Source organism: Perognathus longimembris, chromosome 4 (assembly GCF_023159225.1).
Source record: "Perognathus longimembris pacificus isolate PPM17 chromosome 4, ASM2315922v1, whole genome shotgun sequence".
Taxonomy (NCBI): Eukaryota; Metazoa; Chordata; class Mammalia; order Rodentia; family Heteromyidae; genus Perognathus; species Perognathus longimembris.
Window position 1 is genome coordinate 7,340,523 of NC_063164.1, and position 20,901 is coordinate 7,361,423.

The following is a 20,901-nucleotide window of genomic DNA, read 5'->3' on the forward strand; positions in this document are numbered from 1 at the left end:
CATTTATTATTTGGATTATGTGTTCTTTTGCTGGTTAGTTTTTTTTTTAATGCTTTGCATATCTAGATATTAATCCTTTGTCTGTTGAATAGCTGGTAGAGATTTTCTCCCATTCTTTGGGTTGTCTCTTGATCCTAGTAATTGCCTCTTTTGATGTACAGAAGCCTTTTAATTTGTTGCAGGCAGATTTGTCCATTCTTGCTCTCACTTTCTGGGGAATAAGAGTCCTATTCAGAAAATAATTACCTATGCTTGTGTCTTCTGGGGTTTTCTCATAGTAGTTTCAAAATTTCAGGTCTGATATTAAGGTCTTTGATCCATTTATTGTTTATTTTTGTATAGAGTAAGAGTGAGGGGTCTAGTTGTAGCCTTCTGCCTGTAGGTAACTAGTTTTGTCAGCATCATTTGTTGAAGATATCTTTTCTTTAGTGGGCACATTTGGCTTAAAGAGCAGATGGCTGTATCTGAATGGTTTTATTTATGGGTTCTCTTATATTGTTCCTTTGGTCTCAGTGTCTGGTTTTGTGCCACTACCATGTTGATTTTGTTACTATAGTTCTGTAGTATAATTTGAAGTCCAGAATTGTGATACAGTATCATGATACTCTTTTTTCTAAGGATTAAGAGCATGGGGTTTACAGTCTGCTGATCTGGCTGAGTTCTATATTGAGTCATTCACCAACTGTACTTAGATTCTCTAAGCCCAAGTTTTCTTTGAAATGGTACAGTAGTATTGATCCTGAAAGAATGTGCAAACATGCAAGCACCATAACATACCTATGTAAATGCCTATACAATACACACATATATATGCACAGAATACAAACATACATCTATGCCCAATATGTATAGACATGAGAAAAGGTGCATATGTGTACACACATACATTTATTTTTTTCGTAAGTACATATATACATAATCACAAGATTAAAAGTTCAGGTTTCATATATAAGTCTGGTCTATATTAGCATGACAATTTCTTATTTCATTCCATTTCACTGGAAGTCAACAGATTATTTAACAAAATCCATACCACATGCTGGTGGCTCACATTCCTAATCTGAACTACTTGGGACACTAAAACATGGAGGATTTTATAGTTTGAAACAAGCCACAGCAGAAAAGGCTGTGAAAATTCATCTCTAGTTAACCAGCAAAAAGTGGGCTGGAAGTGTGGCTCAAGTGGTAGAGCCTCAGCTGTGAACAAACAAGCTGAGAAAGCATGTTAGTCCTGAGTTCAAGCCCAGAACTTGCTAAATAAATAATCAGGAGAAAACGGAGCTGGAGTCAGGCCCTGAGTTCAAACTCCCTTCCTAACCAAAATACTATTTCATGGTATTTATATGCTTCTACCTTACTACATAAGGAGTGCCTGCCGTGTTTCTGGTTGTAACTGTATTGTCAACCTGCCATATAGAACATATACTGAATACAGGTACAATTGGATCGAGGGGCTCTCATTTGTGGAAAGAAGTAAATATGCCGGGAGTGCAGAGGCTTGTGACTTTTGGATGCCATGCAGTATCTGACTTTCTCCCACAACCTCTGATCTTTCCCTCTGGAATCTGACTTAGATGAATAACAAGAGTAATACTAGACTTTAGAAGATTGCTTGCTGCTTGTTTTCTGGGTTAGTATTTGCTTTAGAATCACGTGTAGGGTTTGGTCAGCCTCAGCTTGCTGGGCACCATCTACGTTGCTAGGACGACGCTGGTCAGCGTGCATTTATAGCAAGTGCCCTCGAGGTGCTGGCTGGGAAAGGGGGCCCGCTTTGAAGGTGACTGTTCCAAAGCACCTTGTTCAACGCAGCGAGATCAAACAATATTGGTATACTGCTTTGCAGGTACAGAAAAATTCTATAGATTCTGCATTCATTCAAAAATGATTGTCACCTCTGAAATGTGTGCCAGGCGCAGTGGATGCTGGGGCGTGGGGCTGATCTCACTCCACCGGAGCTGGCCGTTGCTACCCTCATTTCACCCAGGGAAATGAAGGGAAAGTCAGTTTGTGGATGGGCTGAGTATTGAATTGTCTTCCAGGAACTTCACTTCCTCAGGCTGCTGTCATTGCTGTGGTGCTACCTGACTGTGGTTTCTCACTAGAGAAACTTTGTTTCTAACCTTGAGACTCATGTCTATAATTCAGCTGAATAGAAGCTTTCTCTCATGTGTCTATTTGTATCACACATACCTCTATTTTATTGATACTTTATCAACTGCCTCTTGTGATGGGCCACATATACCTTTTCTCTGTTGCCTTTGGTTTTTGAACCATGTTTTTATTTGCTCAGATGCGTGCATTTTTTTCTCCTACCCAAGTGGAGCTTATTCTTTTTGTTTTTTCTCTTTTCTTGTTTTTTTTTTTTCTGTTCAGTAATTTCTGCTTCCCAACATTGTAATTGCATGTCACTGGGATGGGCTGTCATTTTTTTTTTTTCAGTACTTGGGCTTGAACTTGGTACCTGGGAGCTATTAGCTTTTTGTTTAAAGCTAGCACTCTACCACTTGAGTCACAGCCCATTTCCAGGTGTTTTTTTTTGGTGGTTAATTGGAATTTGGAGTCTCATGGACTTTCCTGTCTGGGCTGGTTGTGTACTGAGATTCTCAGGTCTCAGACTTCTGAGTAGCTGGGATTACAGTGTGAGCCACTGGAGCCCGCTACAACTGTACTTCTTTAAAAGGAGAATTTTGCTATCAGTACATGCAGCTCAGAATGTTTGATTAAGATTATTAAATAGGAATCAAACATTCATTAAAAAGGTCATTAAAATGATCTTTGAAAAATTCTCCTTTTTGGAGGAATGCATATTGAACTATTTACAGGTGAAATGAAATTTGTTTTAAGCTTTCCCCTAGAGAAAATATGAACACACGAGGAAACCATTAAAATTTAAATTATTTAAATTTTAATTTAAATATTTGATTAAAATTGAATTATTTTATGCATAAGATGATGTGTAAAAATGGTTGTAACTTGAAGTTAGGTGGTAGATGTGTGAAGCTTTTACATACACGTTCTTTCTGTTTAAATTTGTCTAAAAATTTCCAAATTAAAAGGTCAAAGAAAGTGCTTTGAATAGTACTTTGAATAGACTTTGAAGTTCACAGAATCCTTCCTTCTTTCTTTTGTTCTTTCTCCTTGGCCATCATTTTTGGGTTTATGGGACTCAGTGGTTACACTTCTAAGATCTTCTCTATGACAGGATTCATGAGGTCACCGCACCCCCCCCCACCAAGAAAAAAAGCCCCCACATGTAACCAATGATCGTTTCCCTATTGTTCAATCTTTGGAGGAAGAGGTGAACTAATAACTCTTGGCAAGTCCAGCTGAAGTGTAACTTCACCCAGGCTGGGAGTTATGGATGGATATCGATGGCTTTTACTTTATATATCTACCTCTGCTTCTAGATACATGTTTCCTCTGCATTGTCTTGTTATTTTCTCCCTCCATATACTGAATACCTGTTTGTTGATGGTGGTCCCTGCCTTCAGGTGCTTGACTCCCTGGTAACGTGTGCCAATGGCTTTCCCTTCCCAATCCTGTTTCCTTGGGTGATCGCATTGTACTGACCTGATAGAGTTTCAATGAAGATATTTTTTTAATGGATAAAAAATTAAGCTCTCTATTGGAAAGGGTAGCTATTGTTTTTAGTCAAAAGTTATTTCTAATACCTCTCCCTCTCCTTACACTTTGAAATTATAACTTCTGTTTTGGAACATAGTCTTGGTTTCATATTATTATATTGAAATGTTTTCTGCATTTTGAAGTTGTCATCGGCCCTGGTGTTGGAACGTTTAGTTTGCAGACTTGAAGCTAGAATCTAGAATGAGTGAGGCTCTCTTAGACTGCTTTGAATCTCCGGAGGAATGGTAGGCTGGGAAATAACTGCCTTCACATTTGCAATCTGTGATTTCTAATAGTTTGTCAGGTAATTGAAGTTCAGGCCAATTATCTTTCATCTAGTATAGCTGACTTATTTTTGCAAATATCAGGTGCAAGAGCTAATGACAGTCTTTCAAAATAATAATTTAGAAAGATAAGTTTCTATATAGTGAAACCATCCTAGAAATATGTAAAATGTTACAGTGTCATTATAATTGTGTTGAAAATGTCTGCATTGAAAGATTGATAAAAATTAGCTCCAGAAGCTGGATGCTGCTGGCTCATGCCTGTAATCCTAGCTACTATAAATAAGGGCACCTTCTTTTTCTCTTTTTATGTTGTCTTGCATTTTCAAATATTCATTTCATATCTATTGCTCACTTTAAGAAGAATAGTAGTATCTTTTCCTTTGTCTTAATTTGTATCTCCAGAAGACTTTGTTTTCAAGATTAATACAAAACCTGGGATTTATTGAAAACTTTTGGCTCCTTGGGTGTTCAACAGATTTGCAGCCCCATTTTCCTGTCAAGTCCTTGTGCTAATGTTACTATCTGACAAAATAACTGCTGGAGACAGAGCACTGGTGGCTCATGAAGCAGAGATCTGGGGTCCCAGTTGGAAGTCAGTTAGACAGGAAAGTCTGTGAGACTCCTTTCTCCCAATAGCTCCTAAAGGCCGGAACTTAGAGGTGTGATCAAGTGGTAGATTGCAAGCCTTGAGCAAAAATGCTAAGGGACAACACCCAGGCCCTGAGTTCAAGCTTCAGCATTAACATAGACACAGACAGACAGACAGACAGACACACACACACACACACATACACCCCACAACCGCAAGAGGCTGGCTTCACAAAGAATGTTAGGTTGGGTTTTTGTGACTCAAATAAACATTAGGAATAATCTATTGGATGTACTTAACATCATAACATTATATCTCTTTATCTTTCGAAAAAGGGGGTAGGGCACAGAGTAAATACAGCTGGATTCTCATGGTTCTAAAATATTACAAATCAAAAATGTCAATCCCAGGCATTTCCCCAGTGCTTTTTCTGTGGGTATTGTGATGACCTGGGGAAAGTGACCATGGCTTCGTTTAGATCCTACTGGACACGGGAGGTTCTTACGTCGGAAGGAGGCTGTGAATCTTGCAGCATCATTCAGCTTTCAGCTTCTGATGATGCACCCCATACACACATCCCTAATTTGAAAGAAAAGGCTTTTGCAAAACAGATGCATTTTCTAAACCATGATTCTAATGGGCTAGGGCTGTTTCTGCTGTAAACCTGCACGAGCTCAAGGGGGTGACAGAGAGCCTGGAAGGCTGCTGCTACCTTGGGTGGGTACCCGTTGAGCCCATCCATGGCTCATGGTGGTTTGGGAATAGCACATCTTATAAGATGTCCATATTGTACTTTGCAGGTTACACTGGAGAGCTGTGCCAGTCCAAGATTGATTACTGTGTCCTAGATCCCTGCCGAAACGGAGCCACGTGCACCTCTAGTCTCAGTGGATTCTCCTGCGTGTGTCCCGAAGGTGAGCTGGAAGTCATTACCCAGGGTGGTTTTACATTCCCACTTCAAAGCAAATTCTCAGTGGATGGGCTTTTAACTTTCAATGCCTGAAAACCCTACACAAGAAAACTTTGTTTCATTGATAAAGGGAAATCTGAAGAGGATCCTGTCTTTGAAAGCTCCATAACTAGAATAGCTTGAAAGTTTTTTGGAATATTACACATAATCTGGGAGTTTTAGTATAGTTATGAAGACTGAATATCTGTAATGAAATAGTCTCTTCCTAAAGCAGAAGTTTTAGTCTTTAAAGTTCTTGTTTTATTTAGTTCTTGCTCTCATTTCACATTAAAAAATTCAACATAAGATTCATCTACTTTGGTTTTGGGTGTGTGTGTGTGTGTGTGTGTGTGTGTGTGTGTGTGTGTGTGTGTGTGTGTGTGTGTGTATGCTGGTACTGGGGCTTAAGCTCAGGGCCTGGGTGCTGTCCCTTAGTTTTTCACTCAAGACTGGTGCTCTACCATTTGAGCCACAACTCTACTTCTGGATGGGTTTTTTTTGTGGTTAATTGGAGATAAGAGTGTCATGGAGTTTCCTGCCCCAGATGGCTTTGAACCACAATTTTCAGATCTCAGCCTCCTGAGTAGCTGTGAGTACAGGTGAGAGCCTCCAGCATCTGACCTCCGTATATTTTTTACATCAACTTTATACTATTTTAGAAAATTGAAAACTTCTGGAGCATCACATCCTTAGAGCTTCTTTTATTCTAGAAAGGTTTCATTGTTCAAGTAATTTTTCCCAAAGAAGCAAGGCAGATAATCACAGGTAGAACCTGACATTCACGGAATGATTTTGTACTTTGAAGAAATTTGGTTCCCGTTTCTGCTTGGAGGGATGCTGTGAAGGAGATTACTTTAAAGCTTTAATGTTGTAAGAATAAGATGGCATTAGGGGTTTCTCCCCCTTAAAACCCTCCTGTAAGCCCTTGATCTACAGCAGTGACATTGACAGCTACATACAATTGAGTCCATTCCTCGGCAGAGATTAAACGCAGAGCTCAGGTGTCTGAGGAACCATGTCTGTGCTCAGACCACCTCCAACTGTGCAGGCAGCCACCGGGTCACTGGAGGGTCCAGTGTCCCCATGGATTGCACCTGGGGTCAGTGGAGCCTCCTCCTGGTTCTGGAGAAGCAAACCCCAGACACTGAAAGGAGGAATCTGCTCTCTGCTTCCCACCTGGGCAGTGACTGAGGAGGATGCACTTCTTTCTATTGAGGCCTCTGTGAATGAAACTCCCGTGACCACGCATGAAAACTTTCTCTGCTTTGGAGGTCAGGCTCTGCGTCGGGGCCTTGGCAATGACATGGAGAGTGGAGAGTCTTTGAATGTGGGTTTTGGGGTCACACTGGCTAGGCTGGAAGTCTAGACCCATCTCATCTCCCAAACTCTTCCCACTCTGGGGCTCATTTTTTTCTCCTTTCTAAAATAAGGGTGATGCTAGTGGACATCTTTTCATTGGTGAATAGAAGAGTCTTCAGCAATGTGCGTGTAGTTGGTGTTGAATATCTTACTTATTTTTAATGATTAATTACTCATATTACCTTGAATTACTCATATTACCTTGAATATATATGTATATATATATATAGTGTGTGTGTGTGTGTGTGTGTGTGTATGTGCATGTGTGTGTGTATCTCTTCTAGCTTTCCTTTACTGGTTATAAAATAGTGAGATTAGAATGCTGTCTTTAAGGAACTTTATTCCTAAAAATCTTTCACCCTAACAGATGAGGTTCAGGGCTTCTTGCTCAGTTCACAAGTCCATCTTGTTTCTAGTAAATATTCATAGAGAAAAGTTCCCTAACCTTAAGTGCCACCAGGGGAAGACTGGAGTCTCAGCTATTGTGTGTGCACGAAGCTCCCAGGTGAAATCCCACTGCAATATACTACAAGGCGTTACCCTAACTATTTTGTTTGCCTGCATTTTATCGCCTTGAGTCTTCTAGCCATATAAATTCTCTTGTCTAACTCAGATTTCAGTGGCAGTGTTTTTCATCTTAAAGGGATTTGTAAGGCAGTACCTGTGTTGACAGGTCATAAAAGATGTCTTTGAAATAATGTGTGTTGTCCAGATATGAAGCACTTTACAAACTATGACTGTCTAGGGCATCACATAGCTCTTGGGTTTGGTTGCTGTGTGCTGTGCACTGGTGGGTAGCATCTTAGTGAAAAACTGAGAGTGCAGGAAGGGAAGACACTGTAGGAAAGGACATGTGCTCATTATCTGATTCACGTAATTGTCACCTCTCTGTACATCTCCTTTAAAATAACAATAAAGTAAACGTATAAGAAAAAAAAAAGAAAAGCCAAGAACTGGAGGCCTACGGTCAGCACCAGTACTGGCACTTACTTGTAATTCCATCTCCCCAGTGTCCTTCCCCTCCTCCCCTGCCCTAGGTTCTGAGGATGGAGCTGGGTACAATTTTCTGCTTTTCTCTGTCACTTTTTTCCTTCTGTGTGACTTTCCAAAGCGTGGCCACCTCTTTATTGTGATTCCTAATGCTCTTCCTTTCTTTGTCTTTCCAGAATATAGTCACACATTTGTTATACCGACTACTCATTCACAGAGCTAAACATAGGACTCTGATTTATATTTTTAAATAAAATATTCTAGCGAAAAATTATCTCTTGGACCAGGTGAACCCATATATATTTACATAAGAAACACACAACAGGTCTTCATAAACTTACCACGCCTGAAGGAAATGTGGTTGCTTTGTTACAGTCTGACAGTACTCCTAAATCACCCCTCCGCTTAGGAATCAAAGCTGCTGAGTCTGAGTGGAGCGCGCTTTACCTTTCAGACACAAAGAACAACATTGAGACGTATTGAGCATGAGTTTGATTGCTGTGTTCGATAACATGCTGATTTATTTTTGCTCTTATAACTGAGTTCTTCTTTCTTCCCTTTTCCTCCCCTACGTATAGCACAGTTTCTCCAGATTATTTTTGGAGCAGAAATATTACAAAAATTCTGCCTGTTTTCTTTTCTCCATTAGCAGTGGAGACCACGGCTAGAGAGCATTCCATCCCCCGGGTTAGCGCCCTCGGAGAGCTGGTGTGGCAGTCAGAAGCTGCCATCTGACAAGTGGATGAATGGGGATGTCCTTATGCCTTCAGTTCTAAGAAAAGATAGGCTGTATCAATAGATGAACACAAGTGTTGATTCTTAAGGTGTGCATCCATTTCTGCATATGGGAGTTATGGGTCATTTGTATAACGTTTCAAGTTTCAGAATTCAAGTTTGTGGCACAACTTCAAATCTCCTTTTTTTTTTATTTTTCCAAGTTTTTCTATCTTTGGTATTGCAAAATTTTCCTTTATTGTCAAAGTGAAGAACAGAGGGGTTACAGTTTCATATGTAAGGCAGTGAGTGCATTTCTTGTTCAACTTGTTACTTTTCCCTCATTCCCCTCTGCCTCCTCCCCTCCCCCTTCCTCCCCCCCCCCCCCGTGAGTTGTACAGTTGGTGTACACCAAATGGTTTTCTAAGTATTGCTTTTGGAATCGTTTGTCTTTATATCCTTTGTATCTTGATTTTGATATTCCCTTTCCATTCCCTAGTTCTAATACCAGTATATACACTATCCAGGGTACTCAGATGAGATACAGTGATAGTAAGGGCACAACCACAGGAAGGGGATACCAGAGGAACAAAAATAAGGTACGGTTTCACCTGGCATGTTGAAAATAATTACAACAATGATATAACACTTATTTCCGTACCGTGGAGTTCATTTCACTTAGCATCATCTTATGTGTTCACAAGGGCATAGCTATTGGGCTATTGTGATCTTCTGCTATGACTAGCCTAAACATGTACTAATTATAGAGCTCCCCTATGACCCAGCAGCCCCACTTTTGGGTATCTACCCAAAAGATTACAAGCAAGACCACACTAAAGCCACCAGCACAACTATGTTCATCATAGCTCAATTTGTCATTGCTAAAATATGGAACCAACCCAGATGCCCCTCAGTAGATGAGTGGGTCAGGAAAATGTGGTACACATACACAATGGAATTCTATGCCTCTATCAGAAAGAATGACATTGCTCCATTCATAAGGAAATGGAAGGACTTGGAAAAAATTATATTAAGTGAAGTGAGCCAGACCCAAAGAAACATGGACTCTATGGTTTCCCTCATAGGGAATAATTAGTACAAATCTCCTTTTTTTTTTTTTTTTAAGACAAACATTTCACAGTGGCAACAGATCATCAGTAACAATGCAATGGCAGGCAGGCTATATCTGCCGTCAGTAAAGAGCCTACTGTGTGTTGGGTACGACTTTGAAGTTACTAGTGGACAGGAGTGGCAGATAGACAGTGGCAGTGACAGTCCAGGCTGAAGGAAAGGTTGCTTCTCGAGTTTAAATCTTTGTTTGATCGCTTCCTGCCTGGTGACCTTGAGCAAGTGACTTAAATGTCAATTCTCATGACCTCCTGTGCCCCCATCCCTGTAGTAAGGTGATATTAGTTCCTACTTATTGAGGTTGTCCTAAGGATGAAGTGAGCGATGAGTCTCTAGTACTTGGAGCAATGTCTAACGGAGAGTGGAGGATGAATGGATGCCACTATGTAATTCCTGCAACAGCTGTACAAAGTGGATACTCTTAGAGACTATTTTAGGGGTGAACTGTGAGTCTCTGTGGTGTAGCGCATCCCAAGTTCTTTCTTTAAGGAGAGCTGTTTGAATACATAGCTGTTCTCTCTGTCTTTTTCTGCCTGTCTGTCTCTTTGTCTTCCTGTCTCTCTGCCTGCCTCTGTCTCTCGCTCGGCTTCTTGAGGGTAGTAAAGGCTTTGCGTCTCTTGGAGCATCTAGCACTTATGGACACCTGAGCCATTTGTTGGATGAATGAACGAATGAGTAATGTCTCCAAACTCTTCCGGCAACCACACTTGCCATGGTTGGGCACTTCCACGCAACCCAGCTGCATGGCCCTGCTCTGCTGAGTTGAGCAGGGGGGTCTCCCCGTTGGGCTTGCCGACTCACTACGGCATTAGAGCCGAGGGCCTGGCTCCCAGTCAGCTGCCATCCTCGCCCCATGTGTGGATGGGGGGGGTCATCTGGACACCAGGAAGGCTTCAGTACATAGAACGCTGGGGTTCCCATTCCCTGCTCCTCCCTCTCATACTCTGCCTGTCCTGAGCTCTGTCCCCGGTGTCTTTAATGCCAGCACCTCGGCCTCCCCGGCCACTGTCACAGTTGTAGTGACCTTTGAAGTCGAGTCCCCCAACCATGACTATTGGAATGGTCCCCTGTGCTGCCAGCTGCCTGTTCTGACTGCCCCCTAAGCCCTGTTTGCTTTGCGCTGCTTTCTAGAACGTTGAGACTATTGTCTCGTGTGTTATCTGGAGTTTCAGCTTTTACTCGTGGGAAGGGATGTTTGTTAGAAGCGAATACTTCTCTGTGCCAGAAGTACAATAGTCATTTCATTGTTCATACATACAGCAAAGATTATTTGCCCTAGAAATTGTAAAGACTCCGGAAGCAAATATAGTTTTTTTATTTTTCATTGTCGAAGAATTTATTTCCTTACACATAATCTTCTTTAGACCACAATGGCAGCTAGTGTGATTTTCCTTTAAAAAAAACAAACAGTATTGAGGCATAGAATATAATTTAAAATATATTGGCAAAAATAACAGCTTTAAATTTTTATGAGCATACATTAATCGTGCAAAGACTTCCTTTGCGATATTTACATACAAATATAAATGCAACAGTGGAAAAACAGTTAACAGTATGAAACACCTGACTCAGAAAATAGGTGAGGAGAAGCAGAAATATCTGCCAATATGATAGTAAGTCACAGGAGAGGGTTATTTTTGGAGATAGGGTCTCACTTTTTGCCCAGGCTAGCCTGGATTCTCATCTTCCTGTTTATGCTACCTGTTAAAGCTGGGATGACAGGTGTATGTCATCATGCACAGACCTCTCTGTTGAGATGACAGCTCTTATGAACTTTTGTTCTTGGGCTGTCCTTAAACCTCTATTCCTTAAGCCACGATTCTCCCCATCTCAGGCTCCATTGCAGCTGGGCTGATAGATGTACACTACCACACTCAACTCTTGGTTGAGATGGGACCACAGAAACTTTTTGCTTGAGTTAGCCTTGAACTTTTGATTGCCCCAAAACTCTGTCTCCTGACTATCAGGGATTACTGGTATAAACTACTGATTCTGGCCTTCCTATACTGTTTTTATAGTAGCTCCAACCCCCTTAACCCCCCCCCCCCCCCGCCACCAAGTCAACCACACATAAAGCCGTGTAAATAAAATAGTGTTCTGTTGATTACTTTATCATACTTTAGATTGGGTTAAATAAACCTTCCTTTTCTAATCGCATTTCATGTCCTAGGATTTAATATAATGCTGTCAGACACTTATATTTCTTTCAACCTAGTTTTGAGGCAGGCATTTTCTAGTATTAAAGGTTTTCCGTTATTCCATTTGTATTTGGTTGGAATTTATATGAGTGATTTGTCATTTTTAAGGTCTCTTCCTCATTTCAAATCCCAAGTCGTCTGCATTGGGTGTTGCTATGGTCACTGTGACTCAGGTCTCTACATGAGATTATTTATTAGCCACTGGCCATTTTCACTGCCTTTGGCCATGGCCTGCTTTTCTGTGATAACCTAGCATGTCATATAGCACTTTAAATAATTTCTAGCATTTTCCCCCAATTACCAAAAAATTCTATGCTCAAATGAGCTCAAAGAAAAAAAATTCTATAATTCTAACCTTAAGAGGGAATAATTTTAGATTCTCTTAAGAGACTTTGAAGTCCCCTTTTTAATGTCCTCTTTAGAAAAACTAAAATTGGTTCTTACTGTGCATTTTCTTTTATACTGAGCTTCTTTAACTGAACAGAATGTTCCAACCTTCTTCTATAGTGTTAATTATGTTTTTTCCCCCCTGGGAAATGGTTATTAATGGCTGCCTTTATTTTTTCATCCCATGAATGTGGCATAATGTCTTTCATAGAAGACATACCCATTCACCTATGGCTAAATGGTCACCTACTTTGCCACCATTAGGAGACAGATGCCGGGCTGGCCTCATGGGTCTTGGGGAGCAGTGGCCGTGAGTGGCATGTGCCTTGTGAGATCAGGAAATTGGACAGGTTGCTAGAGGGGGGAGCTGCTCTCGCGGACTGGGAGCTGGAGGCAGGGACAGAGCGTATTCGAAGGGAAACAATGTCTAAATAGACCTGCAGGATAGAAAAGCAGCCAAATGAGGACGTTACAGCCTCAGACAGGGCAGAACTTTCCAGGGGGCAAGAACGGCATGTGTGACAGCCAGGTGCTGAGAGGGAGGAGCAAGGTGAAGTTTGGCAGAGCCTCATTCAGAGAGCGATGGAGGAGCATGCGAGAGGGAAGTAGGAGGCAGCTCAGGCAGACCCGCAATCAGCATGACACTGCGACTGGCCTTCACCCGAGCCTGGAGGAGGGCTGCACGCGTGGGGCTGGCAGGGGAAATAAAGAACGTTTAGCACTTGGGAGAAATCACCATAGACTGAGGCAGGCTGAGAATCAGAGGATCTTTTAGGGATTTGGCATAACGATTTAGGTGAGCTGTAGTGAGGGGGTGAATGAGGGTGATGGCCATAAAGACAGGGACAAGCTGGTCGACTTGGCTGAAAGTGGCAAAGGAGAAGACCACGAGGCAGACAAGGGGATTGTTGGCAGATTCCAGTCAACCTGATACATGGGTGTGCTATTGAGAGGTGAGCGTGTTTGGATGTGGATGATAAGAAATAGCAAGCTGTCTAAAATCGTAGAGAACACATACTCAGCTTTTCATCGTTTAAAACGAGTGGTTTGCATCTCCACTGTGGCCCAGGGCTAACATGTATGTGGCCATCTTTCCAACCTCAGTTCTTGCCCCCTTCCCTTTTCCCACTTACCTCCAGTTACTGCTAGCCAGTGCTAGTGGAGGCATTTCTACCCCATGCTCTCAAGTCTGTAAATCGAAGACCTTCATCTGCTACTCAGGCCTGCCCAAACCGTGAAATTCCCATTCCCAACAGAAGGTCATTATTGTTCATGTAATTATGTGTGTTAAATGCGTGAAAAGAGATGTTCTCCTGGATGACAGTGACCGGAGAGGGTATACCTAGCTCATATTTCGGGCAAGAATGAAAGCAAACAGAAGGAGCTAACGGGTAAGCGGCTCAGGACCAGGAACTTCCAGGCAGTGAAAGTGGCATGTTGCAGGGTTCTGGGAATGACTTGCTGAGAACTCAGAACTGAATGGAAGCCACTGGGGCCAGTTGCTAGAGAATGAGGGGGATCAGCCTGATCAGCCGGGGCCAAAGCACATGGCACTTGTCGCCCATCGGAGGGGAATGAAAGATGGACAGTGCTTACATCTTAAGAACATCATTCTCGTTGCTATTTGGAGCCATGGATGTAGGGTTCAGCTAGATTAGAGAATCTCCCTCGCAAACCACTGGCTGGGGGAGAGACACGCAAGTTGAAGACAGATTTTAGAGACAGGATGTCGCAGATGCATGGACTGATTGGCTAGTTATGTAGGCCGTTTGTCAGGGTAGCAAAATCCTAAGTTTTACATGCCTCCACACTGATTTCTCCCTTGTAAATTGTCTCTACACTGTCAGAAAAATTGCCAGTGTCATTCGATTCCGTATTTCCCCTTATTAATATTGCATACTTTCTGACATTTAGCTAGTGCTCTGACAATACATAGAGTGACTTCATTGCCTTGCAATTTAAAACCTTCTGGAAACATTTTCTTTTGGTGTGAAATATCTGATTTCCATAATGTGTGGATCTCACCGATGTTTTCTTTTTATTTGCCTAATAAATATGCAGCAGACGTAGTTATATCAGCTCTGGTTCAAACACAGAATCTGAAGCAACAGTCAACCAGCTAAACTGCAGGTTCTAGCAGTATCCTTTCCTTCCTCATAAGGTTCCTTTAGCAGTTCTATTTTATTTTAATTCTCGAACTTTCCATCCTTTCTTAAATCCCACCCTTGTTGCAATCGATTGTTTTAAATTTCTTTGTGGCTGACATCGCTGCCATGTTTGACCTGGCTTTTATCTCTGGAGTTACTGAGTTTTCTTTTGTTATGATTACGTGATGTGTCTCTTTGGGAGTCTGTATAGCTTGCAATAAATGGTTCAAATCAAGGTTTACTACTAAGCTCATCATTATGCACATTTGGTTAACATTGTAAAATATTTTCATTTTTTAATCTCCAAGAAAAATGCTCTATCCAAATAAATTTGGTCATTACCTTCCAGTTAGGGTTATTTCTTCTTCTTCTTCTCTCATAGTCCATGAGTCTTCAGTCATTTCAGAAACCTTACTGTCCTGTCTATTACTTAGGTTACAATATTCCACAAAGCCCTCTTCTATTTGTTCTCCTATGTACAGCTTTTATGTCTGGAGTTTGAATGTGGTCATGGATATGCTTCAACCCAATCATATGCAAATTTATCTTTTAGTCGTCTTGTTTTTGCTACAGTCACTAATTTGGTTCCTGTAAAGGGAATTTTCCAAAACATTTACCATTTAGAAGTCAATATGGTTGTATTGGTCAGTCAGAATTATAAAGAATTATGATAAAAATGAACAGAGAAACTATATAAAAGGTATTCCAAAATACATTTACAATTTTTTTGTGGTTCTAGAATTTGGACTTGGGCCTTTTGGGTAGGTAGTCTAGAACTGATGCATGCCTCTAGGTCTACTTTTTTAGTGAAATATTTTAGTCAGGGCCTCACTTCCTGCCTAGGCCTGCTTTGGACCATGATCTGCCTATTTGGGCTTTTCCTTTGCTGGGATGGTGGGTGTATGCCACCACATACGAATCCTGCTGTTGAGACAGAGTCATATGAATATTTTTGCCTGGGTTTGCCTGCATCTGCAATCCTTCCAACCTTAGCCTTCCACCTAGTCAACAGGTATGTACCAGTGCCCGCGGCTATGAGCTGAGAAACTTTTGGCCTGCTCTCGAAGTATGAGCCCTCTAGACCTGGCTTCTCAAGTAGCTGGGATTGTAGGCATGAGTGCTAACTGGCTACTTTAACTTAATTTTTTAGAATTATTTTATTTAGGGAAAAGACAGTGCAAACTATTTCCTAGCATTAGGTATAATATGTGTCTGTGTACATATGTTTAAAAAGAAAACGAGAAAAGGGTAGGAAAGAAGAAAACAGAATACAGTGATTATTGAAATGTACTTTCTCTTTTTTCCTTTCCTTTTCCTTTTTTGAAGACAGAGTTTTGCTATGTATCTTAGGCTGGATAGCCTTGAACACACTAGCTTTCTTGGTCCTGTTTCCTCATTCTTTTTTCACTTTAGTTTTTATGTATTTTAATATTTAATTGCTCATTTTAGGGAACATAGAGTTATGTTGTGCTTTTTCTCATATAATATGAGCGTCTCTGCTCTTCATTTGGAATGAAAGTCTACTTCCAACCAGTATAATTATTGATAAGATTAGAGTGCTACTGGTGACAATTCCTATTGTTCAATATAGATATTGTCTTTAATTCCTCTTGGTATTTTCTCTTAATGTTTGATTTTTATCAGTTTGAATATGATGTTCTTACGTATTTCTTTGACTTCTTCTTGAGGCTCACCAAATATTTTGTCTACAGATTGGTGCTTTGTACCAAATTCAGGAATAGCTCACCATCCTATCTGTGGTCCAGGCAGTAGGGTCAATGGGAAAACAACTAAAGAGAGAAGGGTATGTGCCAACTCATTTTAAAGGGAGTTTCTCAGAAGCGACCCCAGGACATTTCTACAGGACATTGTGTCGCAGGTCTGCATGGAGCTGCAGGGGAATGTCATAGTTATTCTGTATGGCCATGCGAGCTGAAGTCCTGAGAGTGTGAGATGTTAGGAGATGGACAAACAGCAGCTTCTGTGACACAGGGCTGGGAGATGAGAGCTCCAACAGAACTTGGAGCATTGGTCTTCTCGTTTTTGACCTCCTATTTACTCAAATACTGAATGTTATAGCAGAGGATAGGCTTGATAGCCAGAGTTCAAATCCTACCCACTGCCTCTTGATTCCAGACCCTGAGGGACACATGCAATTGTGAAAATGAGTTCTGTTCTAGGGATTGACTCATAGGTCAGCTTCCCTCCAGTTTTTCTAAGCAGCAAATTAAAATTTCCCAGTATCTCTGCTTATAGGAAGCAGGAGTCAATATTTATTAAACACTGTGTCTTAACTTATTTGGTTCTACAGTGTAAACATACACAAGCCAAGAAAGGTCAAGTACTCTTCTCAAGGTCACACAGCAGGGAAGAAGTTCAGACTTTGAGTCTAGGACTTTGCATTCTTGTCTTATGAGAGCTTGCTCAGATTTCTTGTATGAAGATGAAGATGATGAAGGAAGTGTCACTCATTTATGATAAGAGGATGAGTTAGGCAACAAAAGGAAAGAGAGAAAAGAGAATTTATTAGTTAAAAGATTGCATTGCAAAACCGACATTGCTTTCTCTTCTTTTATTTCCTGTGTTCCTACATGTTGCATTTCAGATATCTAGCCTTGAACTTTTCTATTCATTTGGCCCACGTGGTAGTCTATATCAAGGGAGTAAATGCACATCAAATCATGCCTGAGAACCAGTCCTTTGTCCTGAGAATGGTTCTAGAGTCTCAAATCACTATTGCACAACCACACATACACTACCATGCAGCATGGTCAATGCTGACCCTGTAACCTTCCCCTTAGACCCTCCTCTTGCATTTTCTATTGCCATTGGTGACCGCCCCCCCATGCACACATTGTCCCTGTTCCAGAACCCCAGGAGACTCATTGTAATTACGTTGCTTCCTATTGAACCCTTGCTTTTGGAATGTCATGGTGCCAAGGGCCTTCCATTCAAGCTTCATAGGAAGTAAAAGTTGTAGATTGTATGAGACCTCCATTCTAATGCCAAAGCCGGCCGGGGTGATGTCTTACTAGCCCTAGTTACAGAGGTGGTATTTAAAGCCAAAGCTTTGTGCCTCACCCCCAGCCTGTGTTCTATAACAGGAATTAACATGGAGAATCCACATTCATAAGGCCTGCAGATGTGTTTCAGTTGCTAGAGAAATAATTTATTACCACCCAAAGAAAGGCTCAACCAAAAATCCAAGTTTCAGATTTCTTTGGGTGACGGAAGATCTTGTCACTAGTCCTACATTTCATGTAGAATGCAAGTTAGTGGCAGCCATATTCTCTGCAAGGGCATCTGGGCCATACTTTCTTCAGTGGCCACCATTGCTGCTACTGCCCATGTCATTACAACCACTGCCCTTTATCTGTTACCATTATCTAGCCAACCCTTGCTGGCATGTGAGAGTTTGCACTCCAGTTGCATTTTTGCATTTTGTCACTAGACTCTCCTGGCTTTCATTCGTGTGTGTGTGTGTGTGTGTGTGTGTGTGTGTGTGTGTGTGTGCGCACACACGTGCTATATTGGGATTTGAACTCAGGGCCTCATGCTTTGATCTTAAGATCTCAGCTTCTTGTGTAGCTAGGATCATTGGCATGAACCATTGGCTCCCATCACTATTTTTATTATTATTTTAAAACTCTTGTCAATTGTACAGAATTATGGGGTTTGGTGTGATATTTTAACACCCAGTCCCTTCAGTGTGCACTGACCAAATCAGTGTAGTAAAGTTTCCTCTCCTTCACATTTCTTACAATGTGAATCATATGATAACTTGTTTATTGTTAAGTTGTTTGAGTTCCTTATATATTTTGAATATTAGTCTTTAGAGAGGTACATAGCTGTGCGTTATCCCTCCAATTTGTTGATTCTGCTGTGGTGCCGAAGCTCTTTCAGTTGGATGTCATCTCCTTTGTCTGCTTTTGCTTTTGTTTCCTTTTGTGGACTTTGGAATTGTGTAAAAAATCACTGCCGATACTGGAGTCTTGGAGTAATTCCTCTATGATTTCTTTGAGTAGGTTTAGAGTTCCAGGCACTACATTTGGGCCTCTGATGCATTTTCAGGTGATTGTTGACAGGAGTGGAGCGGTAAGAGCCTGTGCTTCCGTCTTCTACTTGTAAACATGCAGTTTTCTCAGTACTGCTCGTTCGTTGAAGAGGCTGTTCTCCCCTGCGATGTCGTTTGTACCTTTAAGGAGAGTCAGATGGCTATGGATTTTTCTTTACTCAGTGTTGAGGATTTCTTGTCTGTTCTCTATTCCCTTGGACAGCGTGCCTATTTCTGTGCAAGTACTTTGCTGTTCTGGGTCTTCCGGCTCTGCAGCATGTCTTGAAATCAAGTATTGTGATGCGCCCAGTGTCTATCTTCAGGTTCAAGGTTGCTTCGGCTCTTTGGGGTTGTTTGCATTTTCATATGTGCTTTAGAATGTTAAAACATTTCCGTGAAGAATGTCCTTGGTCTTTTGATGAGGACTGTGGAAGCCCTGTAACTCACTTCGAATAGCAGGAACATTTTTTTAGACAATAGTAGTGCTCACAGCATTAGTTCTTCTCATTCACGAGCATCAATGGGTTTGTACTTTGCATTGTAGAAATCTTTCACTACCTCATTTAAATTCATTCCTGGGTATGTGATTTTTTTGGGGGGGGTAGCTATTGTGAATGGAATTGCTTTCATGATTTCTTCAGCAAGTTTATTATTGTAGAAAAAGGAAAAGCATACCACTACTTAAAAGCCAGACTTTGTGGCCCATGCCTGTAATCCCGGTAGTTGGTAGGGAGATGCAGGAGAACAGCTTAAGGCAAGTCTGGGCTACACAGTGAGACCATTTTTCACTACCCCACCCTCCACCCTCCTGCCCCTATCCTACTGAGTTTTGCATGTTGATTTCATATCTTGAAACTTTTACTAAATTAGGCTACTATAGTAGCCTTTTGGTGTGTAAATCCCCCTCCTTTCTTTTTCTTAAGCCACAGTATAAAACCCTGAGTGAATTCGAGTTGTGGATTGACTTGGGCAGCTTCATTTCCAGATCATATTTCTTTAGATTAAGAGAAAGAAAATTTTAATTACTTATATTGCTACACTCAATGAGCAAATCTGGCCCTTTTATACTTTAATGGACAGAGACAAGAGTAATTTTATTTTGTTCTAACACTAAGAGATTTGAGATATTCAGTCTTACAATAAATAACATGTTCAATACTGCTAACATCTACCACTGTCATATGTCAATAAGTATGTAAGCACCCTCTTTCAATCAGAATCAGTGGAATATATCTCATTAGAGATGGAATTATCTTTCACTCTGGGCTGCCAAAGGCTCTTTCAAGAATTCAAATATTATTGAAGCAGATTGTATGGTACAATTTTTTAGTATCATTTCTAAAAATTTTAAGAGCTATCAGGAAGTTTATAAATATTGAATAGCACTGGATTTTTTTCCTATTCTTATGCAGAGAAATTCCAAGTTGATTATGCATATTATGAATGGTACCAATTATAGCTGGGAACTATTTTTGTTTTATGTACTAACTATATCTGTAACAATAACTGTAAAAAGTGTCAATACGGCTAGGGAGTTCTGTGTGGAGATGAGTAAATATAAACTTAAATATTGGTAAAAGGTCAGATGGGATATTAAAATGTAAATGTATATCAGTGCAATTATTGAACTTCTATTTTTACCTTTAAGTAGTACTTAATTTTAAATTACTTTAAAAGTATTAAAACACATACAGGTGTTGTCCAAAAAAATCATTAAATACATATTACCTCTGTGATGCACACCACACACACACACATTTTCTGAATTATGGACATAGGAAAGCATAACAAAAATGACTTACATGGGGACCAGTTCAAAAATTAACTTCTTTAGATAATAGAATTCATGTAAGTGTCAAAATTCCCAGGTAGTAAATGTCACTCTTTCGAAGAAAATAATCTTAAAAAACAACAACGACCAAACCGATAGCGCTAGATAACCATCCCCCCCCCCCCCCCCAGTCCATTAGAAGAGCACTTCCCTCAACCCCAACAGACCATTCCGCTTGCCATGAGCACCACGCTCCCTGCCCAGCCCAGCGGCCCCTTCTCCATTCTCTGCAGCTACAGATTTCCCTTCCCGGGACAGTCCTTTCGAGTGGAGGGAATGGTGTCCTGGGTGTGGCTTCTTTAGTGTAACACACGGATGGTATTATTTTCAGCACTGGGGTAGAACAGTGCTTTGAGTGAGTGTCGATTTACGATTCAGTCCCCAAAGGGCATTGATTTCCGAATGCCGTTTAGAAACAGACATCTGTGTAGAGCCCTTTCCATAATCAACTTTTCAAAAATTACATATTCAGGAAATCTAATAGAGGACAAAGGGATGAGGCTGAAAATAGGTTCTTTTTCTTTTTTTACTGGTTGTTATTTAACATACTTTTAGCATTTAAAATTCAGGATTGCTGTCTATTGGAGCAAAGCAGGGCATGTAGCCAAAGCAGCTTTGGAAGTGCCCTGCTTTCCTTCAGGAAC

The 20,901-nt window shown here is 40.9% G+C and overlaps 1 protein-coding gene across 1 annotated transcript in view; it reads left to right on the top strand.

The window, feature by feature from the left end:
* The window catches only part of Dner (delta/notch like EGF repeat containing), a 277,045-nt gene that overhangs the window by 189,497 nt on the left and 66,647 nt on the right, over positions 1–20,901 (top strand). Inside the window, exon 7 of the mRNA XM_048344595.1 lies at positions 5,301–5,414. Within this exon, the coding sequence (XP_048200552.1) occupies positions 5,301–5,414 (114 nt within the window). The remainder of the gene's footprint in view (positions 1–5,300; positions 5,415–20,901) is intronic.